General features: G+C 31.7%; 1 protein-coding gene across 1 annotated transcript in view; it reads right to left on the reverse strand.

The window, feature by feature from the left end:
• LOC111052831 (methyltransferase-like protein 9) overlaps window positions 1-13,177 on the reverse strand; it is a 223,320-nt gene extending 210,143 nt beyond the window's left edge. Inside the window, exons 1-2 of the mRNA XM_022339633.2 lie at window positions 12,854-13,177; window positions 5,095-5,385 (exon numbers count right to left, since the gene is read on the reverse strand). Coding sequence (XP_022195325.2) covers window positions 5,095-5,364 — 270 coding nt within the window. The 5' untranslated portion in view covers window positions 5,365-5,385; window positions 12,854-13,177. The remainder of the gene's footprint in view (window positions 1-5,094; window positions 5,386-12,853) is intronic.
• Window positions 13,178-15,919: the final 2,742 nt, after the last annotated feature.

The following is a 15,919-nucleotide window of genomic DNA, read 5'->3' on the forward strand; positions in this document are numbered from 1 at the left end:
TCAAACCAATCTAGAAATATAAAAATGAATGTCTGTTTGTGTGTTTGTTTGTTTGTTTGTTCCCTATAGACTCGAAAACTACTTGCCAGAACGGCATGAAACGTTGGGTATATGTTGTGTGAATATTGGGGATGGTTTCTGACCAGAAATTTCAATAGGGGGGCTAATAATAATTTTTTATTAATCCATTTTACAGACCTATGTTTTCGAAATTTTTGGTCGAGCGGCTACCGAAGAACGGAAACATAATCATGATTCAAGATCATATGATTTGGCATCTAAAGTTACCAGCTGTATAATAAACACGTCACCCTTTGATAAAGTGCGTACTGGAATTAAAACGGTAGTTTGGAGTTGAAGTTAGTGTAGTTGATTGGTACCAGCTGTAGATAATCATTCCTTAGGCTAGACACACATCAGTTAGTCAAGAAAAGACACGACACGTTAAGTCACAATACTTGACATAGTTGCTTATGAAGACATGTCTAATTGCAATGACTAATCGGTGTGTGTTGCTTCATAAGCAACAATGTGAAGTATTGTGACTAATCTTGTCTTGACTAACTGGTGTGTGCCCACCCATGGAAGAGCTATACAAATAATTATCACTCCCCTATCATTGAGAAACTGGAAAATGTTGGAAAAAAATTATTCACCTCATGAATTTACTTTCACCTTTTAATTAGCTTTTAATTATCATTCACCTTTTGAATTTAGCTTAGCTTATATTCATCCTAAAATGGAAGATGGAAAGAATATGGAATTCTGTGTAATTCAAGTACATCGCATATTTCCTGGACCATCTATTGACAATCAACAACTATCAAAAAATAAATTCATATTTGAAACACTGGATTTGGCCTATCTTTTTTCAATTCAACACATTACTGATAGATATTACTACCAATTGATTGAGAAGAATATGTTTTCGGAATAATAAATGCTGCATGACTATGCAAATAGAAAGTCCGTATTGAGATGTAAATGAAAATATTGATTGTCAGATAAATTTCATGATTCACCAAATAAAGTCAAGTGTGACATGAGATAAAATGAATTTTTGGCGGTAACAAGTTCGCCGGGTAAGCTAGTAAAATGGATAAAATTATTAAAATAGGTATCAATGTGACAACTTAAAATCTATTCAAGTGTAAAAATTTAATAGTGGTCGAATTATAATAGAAAATATACAAAATATGCATTTGTATTGGAAGATTATTACAACTGAATCCATTGAAAAACATAACATAGTTTGCAGCAGTAATGAATTCAATACATTCTACTTCATAGAGACATAACGAGTTCTGTTGCAGTATTCGTTTAGTAACTATAACGGCTTTTGCAGCAGTACGTGGGGTAGGCCTACACATGACGAGTTTTACAGCAGTATCCAAACTTTGACGGCCATTTACATACCTTTTTAACGTGTTCTGTAGCATTTAACAAGTGGGAATAGTTGTTTTATATGAACCCAGAGAACAAAATGGCGGTCTTAACTCGAATTTGAAAAAATGGAGATAACGAGTTTTGAAACTGGGCTACTCACTTTTCAAATACATTGAGAGCCTCAAATGCATTTGGAAAAAGGAGAAAAACTTGACCTTGATGCTTATCTGTATCATACGTTTTTATAGAGTAAGAGAAATTGAAATTGAAATTGAAATTGAAATTGAAATTGAAATTTTTGAAATTGAAATTGAAATTTATTCATAACACTGACAATTTACAAAACAAAATTAAATGAACTTAACAAATCAGTACAATAATTTTGAAAAAATAAAAAACTAAAATACATAATATAATATTATCTTCTAATCCTATTTATATAAATTAAAATAATTAAAAACTAACAAAAACATTATGTAGCGTCAGAGTTATGATTAAGGTACTTCATAAGCTATTAGCTGAGTTGAAGTTACCTACTCTGAAAATTAAACTATTTGACCTTAGCAAGAGACAGAAGCCTCGAAAAAAAAATTAACAGAAAATCTTTGTCTATTCACAGAAAATGAATTGAAAGGAGTGAACATTACAGAAGTTATTTATAGAAACCAAAAGGTAAATACAATCCTAGGAAAATAAATTAGAAGAATTTGAGGACATATACATTTTATATTAATATATGAACTAAAGTCATAATATATTAATGAAAAAAATAGATAAATAAAAATCCTGAGACAGAAAATTGTTAGAACCCTAGGAAGCAATAGTAGAATTCCCAAAATAATGTAAAAAGAATAATTCATGTGAAAAAGAACTCCTCAATCTCATCAAAATCAAAATTGAATAAAAAGTGCTTCAATTTCTTCAAAAATGTTATCAGTGAGCCTGTGGATGTAATATGTAGAGGTAACTTATTAAAGGAATTTGGAGCACTGTAATCGTAAAACCGTTTGAAGGCTTCACATGAAGGGTTTGCAAGAACAACCAAATTTCTGTCTCTCAATCTGTTTGAGAAAACTAAGGCATTCCCTGTAATCTGACCACTTCTTAAAAAGAATATTCTCAAGACCCTGAAAATATATAATGCCTTAAAGGCAATATATCCAAGGCCTGGAAGTAGGGAAATGAATGAGCTCTCCTATGTAATGATGTCATCATTCTAATCAATCTTTTTTGTGCAATAAGTATAGAGTTTAAATTAGTTTTATATGCACCCCCCCAACAGCTTAGCCCATATTGAAGCTTGCTATTTGCAATAGCGAAATAAACAGATCTCAGAATTTTTCTAGGGCAAATGAATTTCAATAAATAAAATTTACGAAGCATCATATTCATGTGCTTTTTGAGTGATTGGATGTGAACCTTCCAATTGCAGTTCTCATCAAGCTCTAACCCAAGATATTTGATATTTTGCACTTGATCTATCTTTACACAAGATGTACAGAATTCATTATGATTAGATAGGCAGACACCACACTTGAATAATAAGGGAACCTGCAAGATGGGCTTTGATCTCAAAGAGAAACGAACAAATTGGTTTTAGTACTCAGAGCCAACCTATGCACTGAGAACCAAATTTTATCCAATCTAAGTCACTTTGCATCTTAGAAGTTGCCGTATCAATTTCTTTTTCACAATATAGCAGAGCCGTATCATCCGCAAAACAAGTAACTGTTCCACTCAGATTACTTGCGCATAATTTATTTATATACACCAGGAATAAAATTGGTCCTAATACCGAGCCCTGGGGTACCCCACATGGGATGGTCAAATAAGAGCTCAGAACATTCTTAACCCGAACACACTGGCTTCTGCCCACCAAGAAACTTTTGAACCAGTTTAAAGCAATGCCTCTTATTCCAGCCTCCCTCAATCTATGCAAAAGAATGTTATGGTCCACAGAGTCAAAAGCTTTAGTTATATCAATGAACAGGCCCAAGACATTTAAGTTATTGTTTAGCCCATTGAAAATTCCTGAACAGAAAGATAACAATGCATCCTCTGTACATTTCTTCTCAATAAAGCCATATTGGTTCTCACTCAGAAAATTATTTAAATGAAGAATTTTTGAATTCTTGCTTTAACTATTTTTTCTATAATTTTCGAGAACACAGATAATAGTGAAATAGGCCTATAATTATTCAAATCCATGCAATCACCTTTTTTAAATAATGGGATGACTACCGCCCTCTTCAAGCATGCGGGAAACTCACCACTTTCAAAACTTAGATTGATCAAATGAGCTAGCACAGGACTTATGAATTCACTGGAAAGTTTAACGATAAACGATGATATACCATCAATTCCAGATGCTTTATTTTGATTCAATTGAGAAATTATTCGTTTTACCTCATCTACACAAGTTGGGAAAAAGAAAAAGGAGTTTTGCACAGAAAGTGGAGGAAACATTTTATTAAAATCAGAAGGGTTCATATTGCTAGAGTCATCGATTTGATCAATAAGCTTTTCTACAATTGTGACGAAAATTTTATTAAACTCCTCAGCCACTTCAATCGGTTGCTGAACAGTCAAATGTGGATTGTCAAATGTCCTAATTGAATCAAGGGCATTTTTCTTATTATTCGCTGTACCCAAAACTTTATTAATTGTATCCCATTGTTTTCGTGGGTTATTTTTATTCATATCAAACAAATTATGGTAGTATTGGTTCTTCCTATTTGCCATATCCTGTTTCAATTTAAATGCAAAAATGTCAAATTCTCTTTTCAATCTAAAATTTAGTGGATTTTTCTTTACTTTTTTATACAACCGATTTCTATGATGCTGTCTCTTACATAGCTCAACCGTCATCCAGGGTTTCAAAATCTTGACATTATTTATTTTATTTAATTTATCACTCTCAATGGTGGCTTTATTTACTATGTAATTTAATGAGTCTTGAGGGGTGAGTTGTAGGAAGATATTTATGCGAACATAAAACTAAATTATATTTCATCCCATTCGTCAAAGTTCAATCAAATCTCTCCCAGAATATTTATTATTAATAAGTTTGTGATACATCGTGCATGTAAAATTTTGATTCTATGTAACGGTGTTCTGGTTCCGGAGCATGCATATGGCACCAAAACTTAAATTATTTTTCTTACATTGCACCTACAAGAAATTTTTCATAGATATTTTTGTATTTTTAAAGAATAGAATCCTGTTCCACTATCACAATATTCTCTGTATGTTGATAAGTTAAGAATCATTTGCCTGATACTCCCGTTGGAAGGGTGAACGCTTGAGCCAACACCTCAGAATTCATGAGTTGTAAAATCGCGTCCCGGTGGTTCGGATCCTACCTACAACTGTAAGTTCATTCATCTCTCATTACCACCCGCCTTACCCAAGCACAAACTTAGAGCTCAAGTGGTCATCACACTCAGAAAAATAAATGTCCTCTTAATATATTAATTTTATATTTGTAACATTTTATTGTGTTTTATTTGTTCCGTAATTCTTTGTAATTTTGTTTTGTCTTGTTTTGTGTGTTTTTAATAAATTGAAAAATAAATCGAAATAGTCAAAAAAAAAAAAAAAAAAATATATATATATATATATATATGGTTCTTCGGAGGATTTAATTGGAATCAATGAAATGAACAATCCCACAGGAAAAATTATCAATAAGAAGTGATGATAACTCACATAATCCTTGTTGAAATCCTTGAGCTCCTGATCCAGAATGTATCTATCGTAGAGCGCTCTAGAGAGCGCACCGCGCGGACGGTACATTCGCCAGGCCGGCTCTCTAGAGCAGTTGTACAGCTGTCCGCAGCAGGCAGCTGAGTCTGTAGAGCAGTTGTAGAGCTCTGTAGAGCAGCTAGAGCTGTCTAGCACTTGGTCACAGCAGACGCGCACGTTGTAAGAAGGATGCTGATTGGTTGACTCGTACCAGCAGGTTGCTGCTGAGGCCATCACTCATTTCACCGGAAAATTCTGGAAACATAAAGAGAAAAGTAGTTGGCATCCTTGGAAAACTTATGGAAGAATATAAGAATCAGAGGAGAATCGATATGTTGACAGTGAGATTGAATAGTCTTTAAAGCAATCTGGTGAACATTTTCAGCTGATAAACAAACATCATGAATCGGGGAAGATCATTAGGAAAATTGGTTAAAACCCTGGGAAATCTGTCTAGGACACATAATGTCGAAGAGAAATAAATGGGAGAAACCGATTACATACCCTGAAAATGGATTGAAACATTTTTAAAAGAGTCTGGTGAACTGTTTTCTATCCAATCTAATGTAGTAATAATAGATATATTGAATTAAATAGTAAATTAATGAATGAAATATAACTAGGTGATAGAGCAATAAATAATAATAATAATAATAATAATAATAATAATAATAATAATAATATAATAATAATAATAATAAAGCGCCACAATGCAGTAGCTGGGATCTTGCATCAGGACCTTGCTCTGAAGTACCAAATCATCAATCAGAAGCTGCCCTACTACTTGTACAGGCCATCCCCAGTCTTGGAGAATGAGACACATAAGTTATATTGGGATCGGTCGGTGCTGACAGACAGAACAGTTGCTCATAATAGGCCAGATATCATCCTTATGGATAAGGTAGCCAAGGAAACAACACTAATAGATGTTGGCATACCATGCTGCCACAACTTGGACCAGTATTATAATGAAAAGGGCTCCAAGTACCTTCCCTTGGTTGCTGAGATCAAGGATGTCTGGATGCAAGAAAAGGTCACAATTGTTCCTGTCATTATCTCCGCGGTTGGAGTTGTAACTAGAAAAGTGTCAGCAAATCTTTGTCAGATGGGAATATCGAAAAGTGCAAAATATGCCATGGAAAAAGCAGTTGTTCTCAGCACAGCATCCATTGTGAGATCATTTTTGAACATTTCAGTTTAGAAGTAATGCACCAAAGTCTTGCCAAAGGCCGACTTTGACTGCAATAAACACTCACTTGTCATGTGATGAATGAAATGATAATAATAATAATAATTTATTCGACCAAAAACAAACATTGTACAAACAAATTGAAATAAAATAACATAACTGGTGTAGCAAACACCCACGCATGCACAATACATGTTTATCATCATAGTCTAAATGAAGCCCCAAGGTAATCCTGTGTGGGGCCTTTCTTTGTATATTTAATCACAACAGAAAATGATCAAACAAAAGATAGAAAAAAATGAAAGAAGAAATATATAGAGTCTTACATTAATAGAATACAAAATCTTAAAAAACTACAAAATTTCAAAGAATAATAAAGATAAAAAAATTGAAACTAAAATAATAAATCATATTGCAATTTAGACAGTTATCCGTGCGGGCAGCACATTCCAAATGATAATTATCGATTCTTCAGTCATCAGATGAAGCCATGCAAAATATAAGTTCTATGACACAATATAATTACATAAATAATTCAATTTCCCAACCATACAAAAACTAAATCAAACATGAAAAACAAAATATCAACTTTCGAGCATGAAAACCTTCATAAAAACAACTGCGTATCATCAATCGCAACAATAATTTTTTTTAATCTGGCCTTCACTATTTGGCTATATTGACACTCCTGTAAGTCAGGTTGCAAGGCATTGTAAAGCTTACCACCTACATATCTGAAAAATCTTCTGTTATGCTCAAGCCTAGGTCTATGTAATTGAACTCTATTTCCATAGCGTACATTATAATCAGCGATATGGGAAATTTATTGATTTCCACAATATATTTTTTTTTGTTTGCTGCTTTGTTTTTTGTTAATTGTATGTTTGTATATAATTGTACTGTACAGAGATCTACTCATGTATGTTGTCTTGTTATATTTGATTTTTTGCTTCTTGCTGGTTATCTTGGCTTGTTGGGAATAGTGATTAAAGTTTACAGGATGCTACAGACGTCGTGCGCTAAAATGTCTGTAAAGTGATGAACTGTACTCCAAAAAAAATTAATCTATGTCTTAACAATTTAGTAATTGCAATTAAATACATTACTAACAATGACCACACAACTTGTCAAAGTGATCATTTAATTTCCAAAACTTAAAATGAATGTCAAGTGAATTTTATGATGGAAATGAAATTATTTATTTATTTATTTATTTATTATGAAAACCACCTGGACAAATAGAACCTGAAAAATAAATTGGAATAGAAACTTGATAATGACATAATAGTTATTTTTGGTCGAAAGCTGTCCTGTCTTAGAAAAAAATGAAAGGTACTAGAAGTAGTTCTACAGAAAAAAAATCAAGTAGAGATAGTAATAAATAAAAATTAACAAAATCAACAGATTACTATACGATGATGAAAATGTTTTAGAGTAATGCGTGACAGATACGTTGATACAGATACGCCAGGAAAAGTGATTTAAGCATTTATCTCAAAACTTGAAATAAGTGAATATAATAATATGGGTATAAACGTGATACAGTTTGAATCTTGGTAAGTTATATAGATAATATCACATATTATGTGGAAATGAAATTCCAATTTCAATGGAAGTAGCGTTTCACACACAATGACAATGAGATAGCAGTACAGCCAAACAGGAGACGCATTCATTTTTCATTACAGTTGATTATGATTTAAAACCGTAGAACTATTCTGAGAACATTTTCTAAATAATTCAGACTCAACTAACTACCAGCTTCCTTCTTTAATCCAACTAACAGACATCACACCTGAATTCCAACGAATAGGTCTGGATTGGAAATCGTCGAAAAAAGCAAATGATCCCAATTTTCATTTAGCCACGGACAATTTGACAAAAGAAAAGGTAATAAGCGAACGGATAGAAAGAGAGAGAGCCGAAAATAAGAAAAATAATTGAAGAATAATAGGGCGTAACATTATTTAATGTCACATCTACGTCGAACAAGTAAGCGGATAAAATAATGTAATGTCATTTTTAATGTACTCGGTGAAGAATTATTTTCGATAACAATAGAGTTTAAGAGAAGGAATAAGTAAGGGAAGGAGAAAAGATGGGAGTAAGAAGGAAAATAGATTGAGAGAGGTGGAGTGAGAAACGAAATATGGCACAGAGAGATAGATTAAGAAAGAGTGTGTGTGAACGAGAAAAAGAAGAATAGCCTAACAGAAAATAGATTAACAATAAATACTTGGAAATAATCATGTGGAATTCTAAACTTCCTATTGAGCTTCTATTGCAGTATAACAATGAGAATTTGAATATCTGTGTTGTAGTGGATGCGATATTTTAGTAGTAGTCGCTTATTTATTTAAAAAAATATAAATTTATTTAGCCTGTTACTCCTACCTCATTAATCACAAGTGAAATATCTAGTTAACTTTCACATTTGATTAATTAAGAATTAATTATTCTTATAAATTTAAAAATAATGAATAAATTCAATTATAATTAATAATGAATTGTTGTACAATATATTATGCAACTCCATGATTTAGCTTTCAGTTTCGTCGGGATTGATAATGCTGGCTTCCACTAACCAGGATCAAATGATACTAGATTGAAGTTGATTATGTTTGATGAAATCTGACATTAGATTCCTTGATGGGCCTATCATTTTTTTTTTTATTCATTTGAATATTATAATAAAGCGATAGTATCCCTCTAGTTGTAAGCTATTTGAGGGATATATAAAAATAATCCTTTACATACAATAAAAACAATAAATAACAATAGTTATATTTCTTAATTTACCTGATTGAATTTCTTCATTTTTTTTTGTAACTGATTGTTCTGTTTTGTCCATTGCACCATAACTTAACTTAACTTATAAAATAGAAAAAGACTTTCCTCGGTAAGCGACAATCTATTTATTTATTTATTTGAGTATTACAATAGTGCGATAATATCCCTCAAGCTGTAAGCTATTTGAGGGATATATAAAAATAATCCTTTACATACAATAAAAACAATCAATAACAATAATTATATTTCTTAATTAACCTGATTATATTTCTTCATTTTTGTAACTGATTGTTCTCTTTTGTCCATTGCACCATAAATTAACTTAACTTAAACCGACTTAACTAAACGAAATAAGACTTATAAAAAAAGACTTTACTTGGTAAGCGACAATTAACAAGATAATCACTCAGGGATATTTCCTAATGTTATTCACTCTGAACATAAATATTTATTAAATCATGATATATCTTCATTGAAAAACTAGCATTATTCTAAACTCAAAAAATATAATAGATAGTCAATAAAAAATTCATAAACTCGAATAAACACAAGAAACAAAACACAACTCATTACCTTAAACTAATCAAAATGATTTATCCTTATGAAGTGTACTTTGAGTTTTAATTGAATGTCATTCTTAATCTGTAACATTGTCAACTCTAATGGCAATGAATTTAACAGAAATTGGATTCTGAATTCTGGAGCTCTTCTACCATAGGCATTGTTATATCTCAGGGTTTCTATAATTTCTATGTATCAATGTATATTCTTTCTATTTCGTTCATTTCTCTATATTCGTTCTTATAGTAGTTTCGTGACAAATCTGTGAACCTGGCTAAAGCTTCCACCATCATAATGCCGAACAAGTGACGTTCAACACCATTAAAAAGTGTTTTTATTAATCTTTCTACGGCCCTATGCAGTGGCTGTTTTATATATTTGAGTGCTAAATAATGGATGGTGATTCCGTAGAAGAGAGTGCTCTGCGCCATTAAGTAGTAGATCATTCTTTTAGTAGTGATGGGAAAGTGATAGCTAATTCTTGAACATTTATAAAGAGCAGCTCTCATTATTTTTAAAAGTGAATTATTATGTGATCTGAATCTCATATCATCATCAAACATTATTCCTAAATGTTTTAAGCTGTCACAAAAATCAAGTTTTTGACAATCACATCCATTCATGTGTGGATTATCTAGACATTCTGCTTTATGACCATTAACTTGACAAATTCATTCTCATTGGCATTACGTCTATGATTTCTGAATACTATTACTTTAGTCTTTTGTGAATTCATTTTTAAACTATTATTAAAGGAATATTTAATTGCCAAATCCAGATCGTTCTGCATCAAACCTAAACCTGGTCCTAAATCTTAATGTATTATATATAAAATATTATCATCAGCATATTGCATAGCTTTACTTTTAAATTTCAGGCTTGCGAAAACGTTTTACATAAATATTGAATAGAATCGGTGATAGTATGCTACCCTGAATCAATCCTCATGATTGTTCATAACTGCTACTAAAGTAGGTACCTATTCCAATTTGCAGAGTTCTATCCACGAAATAATTACTGAATAACATTAGTAGTTTACCTCCAACACCTATTCTTATCAATTTATGAATCATGCTTTCATAATTTACAAGGCCGAATGCTCGCTCATTGACTTTAATGCTATGAAGTATTTACTTTCTATAAAAGGAAACCTTAAATTCTGGGGAAAATGTTATTTATTTGAGAATATACAGTTGGTTTTGAATGATATATACAGGAAATTAAATAAGACTGATCATCGAGCAAGAAAAATGTATTTTTGTATTATCACATGAATATTGTAGTAGAGCTCAATTGGCCTACTTATAGAAAATAGGATGGATTTTTTTTTTAAATATGATTTGAATTTATATCACGCATAGATTTATATCTAAAAATATTATGTTTTCGACCATTCTTTATTATTGAATTATAAAGCATAAGCAAAGACTCAAATTATAGGTATAAAATGAGGAAAATCTCATTAATAGAGTAATTTTTTATTTTTTTATTTTATTTATTTACAATGCAAATAACACTAATGTAATAACATCGGAGGATAAAATAATATGGTAGTCCTTGTGCTATTTTTCTTCCAAATTTATAGGTGACAATGTCCGAAATAAGGTTAGAATTTCACGTGTACAATTTTGATAAAATCTTAGTCCAAAATAATCATTAAAACTATAAATTTTGAATTTAGATGGCTTAAATTGATGAATTAATAAGAAATATTCCACTCAATTACCACTTTTAACGAATAATATTGAGTTATTTCAGAAATTTTGAACTATTCAAGAAACACAAACTCGTAAACACTGAATTCTATGCAAATCAGTTCATTTTTCTCTTGAAATAAATTATGAATAATACATTAAATATAGTTCACATGAGTAAAATAGATAGTGCTACAGTATTGGAAGATGTGTTCATGGCTGGTTTTTCTAAAAACATCAGCATTAATAAAAAATTTGCTCAACTCAAACTACATTTATTTTAAAAATTCGTGGATCTGGAAATGGGAATCATGCATAGAAAAAGATAATGATATATTGAATACTGGAGTATGATTTGTGTAACGATTGTGCATGACAAGGATAAAGCTATAGTGAGGTTCACTTCTCTAAACTGTCAGTATTCCTTATGAATAACACAAATGCTTCTCATTCACCTCTAATGCTGACAGTTTAAAGTGAATCTCATTATACTAATTCAACAGGAAATAGAAAATCAAGTGATATATGAAGTGGGTACGGGAATTGAAAGAACATCATAGAAATAAAGAGTCTGGACTACCATAGAATCCCTGGAAAAATTAAAATTGGAATGCCAAATCGAAAAATATCAAGAAAAATTATCAAATGAGGATTATTATAGTGTTATGCCAATATTTGAACCAATCTGCAACCTAGCTAACTTCACAGAAAAAGAGTGAATTGAATCTTACACATAATAATACAAGCTTCAAATTATAAAGGATTATCACAGTCTATAATACATAAATATTCACCAATTATAAATCAATACAGCACAAGGAAAAAAATATCACCTTTAACTCTAAAGAAACATGAGTTATATGCGACCTAAAAGAAGTGTACAGAAATAGGCCACTTCATCATTTACTATTTCAATGATAAAATCTAAAGTAATTATTTGTATCATAGAATGTTGCAACATACTCCATCATCTATTGCTATGTGATAGGAGAAACACATTGAAAGGGGTTTGGGATGATGAAAAAGAGCCCTCACCGGTAGCAGTTACAAAAAGCCATCAACAAATAGCTAGAAATTGCAATATTTATGGATTTTAATTTAACTACAATGGCTTATTCTATTGAAACTTATATAAATAATAAACTTCTTATACAGCATACATACATTTATGGCCCTTTTATGTTACAATTAGATTAGCAACAAACAATTGTAGTGAAATTTTATTAATCTGTAAACCTAACCTATATAAGACTCATTGACCATGGATAGCTTAGTATATCTCGTTTTTCAGTGTTTCAATGCTCAAATTGTGTGAATATCAGCAATCAAAATATTTCATTGGATCTCTAATGTATAATTGTATCATTTGAGAATTGATAAATAACAAAATAAAAACAAAGCCGGTAATGTTGGATTTTGATGAGCACTTGTAGGCTACATTAGTGTTCTTGTACATTTCTAAAATTATAGGACAATAATTGTTACTTACCATAGGCAAATATGATGTATCATGTATTGAAATGTATAATATCTCGTACAAGATTGATGAGATAAAGGAATTTATTTGTAAAACAGAATCGAAAAACCACTGTTAGCATGACAGTTTAATACAACATGTAAACGCACTTGACAGATTATTTTAAAGAATTAGAACATTTAAAAACACTGGAAGATATGAAAACAGGAATGAGGTTGTTTAAAACATTAAATTTCGTTTGTTTTTAAGCTATAAATAGTAGATTTTGAACGATAATTCTTTACCGAACGTAGTTTTAGGTTAGGTTCGATCTCTGAGTTGGCGACCGTTGGTATAACAACGGAAACAAACTTCGATCAGCTGGTCTCAAGGCTTCTACAAGTCAGCTGATTCTACTTCAATCTTATCACGGACTTCTTATCACGTTATCACCAAGACACAAACAATGAATAATATTAATTTTACAATATTTAATTTTAATAAATTTAATTGTACCATGGCTTACTTTAGATTACTTCTATCTATAGTTGTAGACTATGATAGTACTCAATTAGTTTTACAATGGATTTCAGATGCTTTTTTTCTGAAACGTGTGGAACTAACTTATACTGCATAAAGAGGGCTTCTTTATTATACTAAATGGTGTCCCATATTACAGAGTGCTTCCGAACTCCTTACTAATATTCTAGGGCATTGTTCTTGATTGTTAGAATTCAACCAACTGTTTATTTATTTATTCATTTCATTGACAATTAAAAATCATAATTATAATAAATATAATATGATTGGTAGAAGACAACAGGCATAGCCCAAAACTGTCTTTTCCCAAATTTTTACAAATAGAAGTTTCGAAAAAGAATAAGGTTAAGATTTCACTTTCACTTCAAAAAGTCCAATTTCCACTTAAAAACTAATGACTAAACTAAACATTTTGAATTTTGATATTTAAAAACTAATTAAAAGCAAAAATATTTCACTCAAATCTCTACAAATTAGAAAATTTTTGAGTAATTTTGCAAAATTTTGAGCCAGTAAAGAAACACAACTCCACTGTTGAACTGACCAATATGAAAAATAAATTGTAAAAATGTGTAAATGGCTATTTTATATTTTATAGATATTAAGTTTACTTCCAGTTAAAGTCTATGTTGAATTGAAAATTTTACTTGTGAAATCGAGTTTGGAATTGAACGGAAATATATATTTTTACTCCAGAAACATACATGAACATACATTTATAGTAAAATTGTTACAAAACCTCTTGAATTATTGAACAGTATTCTTGAGCATTTTTGCTGAGTATGTCTACGTAAGCGCAAGGCTTGTGCGTGGGTAATGAGACTGATGATAATGATGGATGAATGGACCTCTGGCTCCAAACCACCAGGAAGCGATTTTTATTCTAATAAATTATATTTATTACAACGAGAGTTGCAGGCGCATGAAGCTTAACTTGAAAACAATATTATTTTATAACCCCTTATAATAACAGTATTGTATTTCTAGTGAATACATAGAATCTCATCTGAATTACACAGGAGCCAACTAATCATTAATTATTTTTAAAACTAACGATATTACTTGATTATATGAATGATTAAACTAGATTTTGATACAGCCACACTCATTGAAACGACAAGATAATAGCTTTGGCTCTTTCACCAATTAATCCAATATTATAATACCTATTGATCAATGTATTGATTGGGGTTATCTAACCCCAATTTTGTGTTATTACTATCACAAAAGCAACCCAGAATAGTTGAGCAAAAAGGCAAAGAAGAATAATAGAGTGTAAAGTTTGGTGGTGGAAACTAAGAATATGACAAGATGAAAGAAGAAAAATAATAACAAGATGAGAGTGAAGGAGGTGAATAAATAGAAGACAAGAATTGGGTCGTAGAAGAGGCGAAGAAGTGGGAAGAAGATGTCGAAGAAGTTGGAAATGAGGAGGAGGATGAGAAGAAGATTATGAGGAAGAAGAAATATAGAATTAGGAGAAGAAACAAAGGTGGCACAACAAGAACAGCACACTCACACACAAAATCCCCAATAAGTGAAGAATATTAGGATGTTGGCAGAATGACTGCTGGGTCGTTATGGAAATTGTGAGCCATCCCTGATACAATTTGCATTCGGAAAATGATATCAAGTTGGCATGCGCAGTCAAGATTGACCAATCAGAACACCGCGCTTGCTATTATAGTTCATCTTCACGATTCTCTTCCACTAGGAGTTGTAGTGATGCTGATGACTCAAGGCTTAGCCCCGGGTTGGGATGAATTCCACACACAGATGAATGTTCAAGAAGAAGGTGAAAATGAGGAAAAGAGAGAGAGAAGATGAGAAAAATTAAATGAGGAGAAGTGGTGATTGGAGAGGATTTTGGACCTGATGAATATTGAGCACCAGACGAATTTCAAAAACTAATACCGTATAATAAACAATTTAGTTAAAGAAGATTGATAAAGAAGTATAGAAGTTCTCTTTGCTAATATGTTGTGATTTCCACCTTCTGTTACCAAATATGTGTTTCGAATTTACTGCATCTTGAAATAGTCTATTCCACTCTTCTCTTTCATCTCTATCTCTCTTCCTTGCCTATTCCGTTATTTTCTTCATTGATCACCAATTTTCTTCTATTGCCTTCTCCAAAAGCTATTGAAATGTTTACTCGTTATTCCCTATCGTTAACTTGTATCACTCCACCTTCTCGTATACAGTGTATTTATAATACACTTATCTTTCATTCTCATTTCCCCTTTTTATTATCTGCTAATATTCTCATATCCTCCAATTTGTGTAATTCACTTCCTCTTCATGTTGTATTCTCCACGGGTCGATGTCAAACGAGGCAAACGACAGAAGAGTCCTGCGACAGTCGAGACCAGCGACGGTAGAGACCGGCGACATTCGAGGCCAGCGACGGTAGAGGACTCCTGAAAAAGTAGCCTCAAATGTCGCCTGCGTTAGGCGACAGTAGAGGACTCTTCAATTTTCGTACACTCCCGACAGTCGAGGCCTACGACCGTAGAGGACTGTAACAGTCCTCTATTGTCGCAGGCCTCGACTGTCGTC

This window comes from Nilaparvata lugens, chromosome 5, assembly GCF_014356525.2.
Source record: "Nilaparvata lugens isolate BPH chromosome 5, ASM1435652v1, whole genome shotgun sequence".
Lineage (NCBI taxonomy): Eukaryota > Metazoa > Arthropoda > Insecta > Hemiptera > Delphacidae > Nilaparvata > Nilaparvata lugens.